The sequence below is a fragment of the Fulmarus glacialis genome, unplaced genomic scaffold (genome assembly GCF_000690835.1).
Source record: "Fulmarus glacialis isolate BGI_N327 unplaced genomic scaffold, ASM69083v1 scaffold34896, whole genome shotgun sequence".
NCBI classification, from domain to species: domain Eukaryota; kingdom Metazoa; phylum Chordata; class Aves; order Procellariiformes; family Procellariidae; genus Fulmarus; species Fulmarus glacialis.
In genome coordinates this window covers 11,008-16,521 of record NW_009220646.1, presented here as the reverse complement: position 1 = coordinate 16,521, position 5,514 = coordinate 11,008, and the positions used below count along the sequence as shown (strand labels likewise).

The following is a 5,514-nucleotide window of genomic DNA, read 5'->3' as shown; positions in this document are numbered from 1 at the left end:
GGGGGGGAGGTGGAAATAAAGTGCACAGTACAATATAAACATGTACCAAAATGAAAAATGCATTGCTCGACTTTCTCTGTGGAACTGACCTCTCCTCCAGTCCAAGGTAATTGGGCTGCACCTCTCTCTGTGCCAATACCAGAGCTGTCTATCAGCTGACAGCTGAGCAACTCTGCCTCTGTATTCTGCATCCTCCTCCTGATAGAGGTTATACGGGAATCACCTCTTCGGGAATGGATACAGAGGAGTAGAAAATTCTGTTCTACTTTGAAACGAGCAGCATTTGCTTATGGCCTTCCCTTACATATATGCTCCCCTTCCCCTCTTCTCTCAGCTAGAGACACTTAAAATTTTTGTTTGATGCTAACTCCAATGGATTATAAAGTTAGAAAATCAATAAATAAAGTGGAATTTTTGAGCCTCACAGCTCTTCTAACTGTCAGGTACAGAAAACCTGAGACACAGGGATATGGATACAGCTAAAGGCGGGCTTAATCAACTAGGGCAAATTTATATTCTCTTCAGTATTTGCAGGATAAGAAATACAGCCCACAAATCCCAGCCTGCAGAAAGGTCAGAGTAATACACAGCTTCTGATGTTCATAATAAGAAAGCAGAATTCTACTATTTATTCTGGCCACACTCTAGGATATAATCACAATTTCATATGTGCTCGTCATTGTGTCACAGCAGATTTTACAGCAGGTCAGTTTTTCCTCATTATACAACACAGGATTTCACTGACAGTACCAACATGAGGCATCTCCCATTCTCACTTTCACCACTGTGCCCCCAGCGCTCCCTTGTCACCCGTTCCCAAACTTACTCAAATTAACCTTTTTAAAAACGTGGATTAGTTCCTTGGCTTTGTTCATGATGCAGCCTGCTCAAGTTACATCAGCACAGCTGAAGAAGATGGTGAGCTACAGTACAGGGGAAGGAAGAAACAGCCAAGAGCAAGTACTCCTGAAGCTGGCATTACTGTCGAAACCTCCGTATCACATGTCCTGAGACATCGGTGTTTCAGGCAGGATTTGTGTGTTTATTGAATAGATCACATAAGTCCTGCTACAGCATACGTATATACCACTTCTTGCACAAACCTTAACTATACCCTATTGTCGCATCATCCTACTCTCTGTCTGCCTTGGACTATCTTCACAAAAACTGTTTTATTTTTCCCATTTCACAACAGTTTCTGCAATGGAGATGTGACTTAAGATGTTCCCATGCACAGTTGCTCGTTCCCATCCCTGTGCTGCAGTTTCTTGTCCCAGTATGACACTATAAACAATCACCAAAGTGATCTACCTTAGAACAAACATCAGCAAAACACTTCCCTAAAAATAACCCAGTATATTTCAGCATTTCAGTTTGTCATGCATTTCCCCCCTGCAAGTGCTTCTACTGCAAAGATCCTTAATGCTTTACCGAATCATTCTTTGCCAACACATATTGTCTGTCAAAATAGACAAAAAAATTTCAGCCTTCGTAGAGACGTAAAATTTTAAAAATGTATATCCTTTTATTTTAGGTTTGCCATTCCTGAAACTCTGGCTATTTGGATTAGTCCATTAAATTCACATCTGGGTTTAGTAATTATTGCCTCCAGCTGCTCCTTCTCTGCCCCCTGCCAGAAGCTATTATTCCCCACTTACACCACAATAATTGTTTACTTGATCACCCTTGAAACCAGATCTGCCCCTAGTAGAACAATTTGCTTGAGCACAGCCTGTGGGACCAACTGTATGTTAAATTTCACAACATGAACTGCATAGGAGAAAGAATCCACTATACCATTCACAGTTCATCGGATTTAGCTTTATCTTTTTTCCTCCCTCTTTCTTCAAACAGTTCACATTATTTAGGCCCTTTTCAATCGGGTATCTTCTTGCTCAAAACTTCCTTATTTCTACTTTACCTTGGTGTGACTGCATGAGCTCCTTCCTGTCTTTCCTCTCAGCTGCCATTTTCAACTACAGAGCGATCTAGGTACAGTTGTAGAAGATGACACCGGGCAAAACGAGGGGCTTTGGGAGGTGTAGTAGAGCAATGCTGTGAGTGTCTTTACAAATTACTTTGATCAGTTCTCCCAGACACATCAAACTAAGGCATGACTTATGAATAATGATAGCTGGGTTGTAGATTAGATAGCTAAAAATTGTGAGCTCTGTACCTGGTTAGTTTTAATTGTAAATATTTATGTATTTAAATAAAGTAACTACAATTAAATAAGGGTGAAAAGATAATGCAATGGCACCGGTATCCCACGGATTATTTTCTTTTTTAGTTTTGAAAATTATCCTTTTAAATACATAAAGATGCAGCTAACTTCTCTGGAAAATTGCTTTCAACTGAAATAATAATTTAAAGTAAAAATTAAATAGAAAAATATAGCACATTGGTTTAAAGTTATTTTGCTCCTGTGGCTTTCCTGATGTTAAATTGTTTGGAATCACAGTAATATAGTCAGATAATATAGATCTTTTCCTTTCATTGATATTTTTTTCCTACAAGTCTCACGTACTGGTCAGGCTGATGATTCAGATTACTTGGTTAGCTTCAAAATGGCAGAGTGCTATCCACATCTTAAATCTGCAGTGGTGTTTCTCCACCACCCTCTTCATCTTCTTCAGTTTACAGCAGTGTATCACCTGCTAATTGCTCTGTTTTGTACCTGAAAAAATTTGCTATTCTGGATTTCTCAAAAGGCTGTGTGACTCTAAGAAGCGTGCAATTAGATCATACACACCAATCATATGAATGCCAACTTAAAGTGAAACTACTACTTCAAATTTCTAAAATATAATTACAGATATCCATCTTATGCTCTAATTTATACATTAAAAACATGTCCCCAAGATGCCTCCTCTGCAGCTTTCCAGGGCCTCCAGACTGAAGTAGGAAAAACGTTCCAAGGAGTGAGCAAAAAAATTCCAGCTTGATTGCATCTGTGCATCTCAACAGTAAACTATTTCATGGCAAAATGGATGATCTCTCAGTTGTAGCTTCCTAAACGATTTAGGACTTAGTGTCAAACCAACATCAGCAAGTCTACCAAGAAAACTTGAAAACCAGTGCAGAAAACAAGAGAACTGCTCAAATGCATTCCCAACACACACCACCACCTGCAAAGCAAGCCATTATGGTCTACAGTACCATTCATTTCGAAGTGATTCAAAATATTGCCTAACGAAATCTAACTTGCAGCAATCTAACCTCGATATGACCAATGCATGGTGAATTCCATCAAGTCTGTAACAGCGAAAAAAAGTTGCATGTGCAGGAAAAGCACGTTAACAGCTCTGTTAACAGCTGCTTCTAAAGCCAGCAAGCTCTTCAAATACCAAAATGAGAAGTGCATGATCAGTCCCACAGCCATTCTGACTGTCAACAGCCTATCAACGTGATCTTAATTTTGCCTGGTATAACTCAGTCAACCATACACTAAATTTATTAACCTTGTTCCACTGTTCAATCTAGGTCAGGGCAGAATCACACAAAAACATACTCTCAAAGCGGTTTGAATGCCTGCTGAATAACATAGGTTTTCACATTATAAGATTCTTGATGCTTTGTTCTGCTAATGGTTTATAAACTAATCTGTTAATCTAGACTAATTACTGCAATAACCTAATGTTGATTGCAAAAAAAGACCTGGGTCCAAGAGGACAAAATCTCAAAGTAGAAGCAAGCACAAACATTTTAATTTTTTCTAATTTGCAGATTAGGATTGTGGCATCACTATCCTAGATGAATTTTTGAAATCCCATGATGCTTTCCACTTCAGGCTCCTAGAAACACACTGACAAATACACAGCTGGATAGGCACTAAAAAGACAGTCTTTTCAACATTACTGCAAGCTACAAAGTGGAGACCTTAGCTATGAAGAAGATGCCCAACGTGCCAAGACAAAAAAAAAAAAAACAAACCACAACTGTTTTCCTTTTCCGTTTCTTACAAGGAAAAATAATTATCTGGTTTTAGGCAAGAAGCCTTTCTTCTCACCGTCGAGGTAGAATCTGAAAAGTGAAGGGTCTTAAGTCAAGTAGGGAGATGAGTCCTTGTGGAACACAGATAACACGGCTGCATTTATTATATTATTAATCCTTGTACGGCTGTATATGTAATGTTTTAAAAGCAACCTCAGGTAAATAACTTGTTTAAAATAACAAGCATGATAAAAATTTTTAGCTTCAAATAGAATTATTTCTCACATATATTAGGCCTACCTATGTTATTTCTGTAACAGCTATTAGTCATTGCCCAACTTTCAATAAACTATTTATGAACTCAATCTCAATGTAAATTTTGTCTAGCATTTATACCAAGAACAGCAGTGCACCTATCCACTTACCCAATACTATTAAATTTGCGTGTGCTTAAGCTTGCAAGTGGTATACTTAAGCTTCAACTCAAAACTGGAATGTGTCAATTTTATGTAAAAGAAATTTGAAAATTTATTTTTACAAATATATACATACAATTTTTAGATGTTAAGTTCATCAGCCTACCTCACAGAGAATTTAAATTAAGACAGAGAGTAACCCAAAGTCCCCCTGTAAGGATGTTTCTTTCACAAGGTAAAACTGATATTTGGTAAATTAAAATACTTGCTCTGAATTTTGATCCTGCGTCGGCTGGGTTAGTTTTCTCCAGGGATTGTATGCAGAATCTATACTGTAGAGGCGCATGTGCATGGCCAACACGTGGAACAGCTGATCTGAATGGTGAAAAAGATAGATTGCTGATTATTATATACAACAATATGAAGTATTTTACATTAAGTTGCCATCATTTATTTTACACGATTCTGAAAACTCTGTCATGTCATTCCAAATAAGCTGGTACCCTAACAAGCTTTTTTTTTTTTTTTTTAATTTACTTTTTAAAAAAGGTTTTGAAGAGAAGTAAGATTTCAGTAGAAGGCAGTGCATGTATATACATGCATGTATATGAAATTTTTTTTTTTCTCTTCTGAAATTCTGAAACAGAGGAAGGCTGTTTAGAAAGCTTCGACCAGATCTCAGTTGTTTTAGTGCTCATAAAGCACCAGCTCCACATACTTAATTATAGGTCTTTTTAAAAACCCTGTTTCATATGCTGTTATGTTGCTAAGGTTCTATGCTCCCTTCACTTCCCTCTTCAGTTTATGTCAGAAGACATGATTTCCTAAACATTTCTTCTAAACAGAGACTGATATACTTTTAACACAGAGCTTTTATTCCTCTCTCTCACAGTTAAGTTCTGTGCACAACATATTTGAAATTAACTTAAAGTTGCTGGAAGTTCTGGCCTATAGCAGAGTCACTTCAGCCTTAAAAGGTTATTATTCCTTCTGCCTTCATAAGGTTATTTTGTAGGTAACTTTTGGAAGAGAAAAAACCCCAAACTTCTGACCACACCACAATGACACTAAAGTAGCAATGGTCTTTATAACGGCATAGATTTGTCTATACAACCTGCAGGCAAAGTTTGCTGATATTCATCAATTCAAAACCTTCCGTACATAC

General features: G+C 37.5%; 1 protein-coding gene across 1 annotated transcript in view; it reads right to left on the bottom strand.

Annotated features, from left to right (window-relative positions):
- The window catches only part of LOC104078987 (E3 ubiquitin-protein ligase UBR3-like), a 25,508-nt gene extending 20,813 nt beyond the window's left edge, over positions 1-4,695 (bottom strand). Inside the window, exon 1 of the mRNA XM_009580838.1 lies at positions 4,619-4,695. Coding sequence (XP_009579133.1) covers positions 4,619-4,695 — 77 coding nt within the window. The remainder of the gene's footprint in view (positions 1-4,618) is intronic.
- Positions 4,696-5,514: the final 819 nt, after the last annotated feature.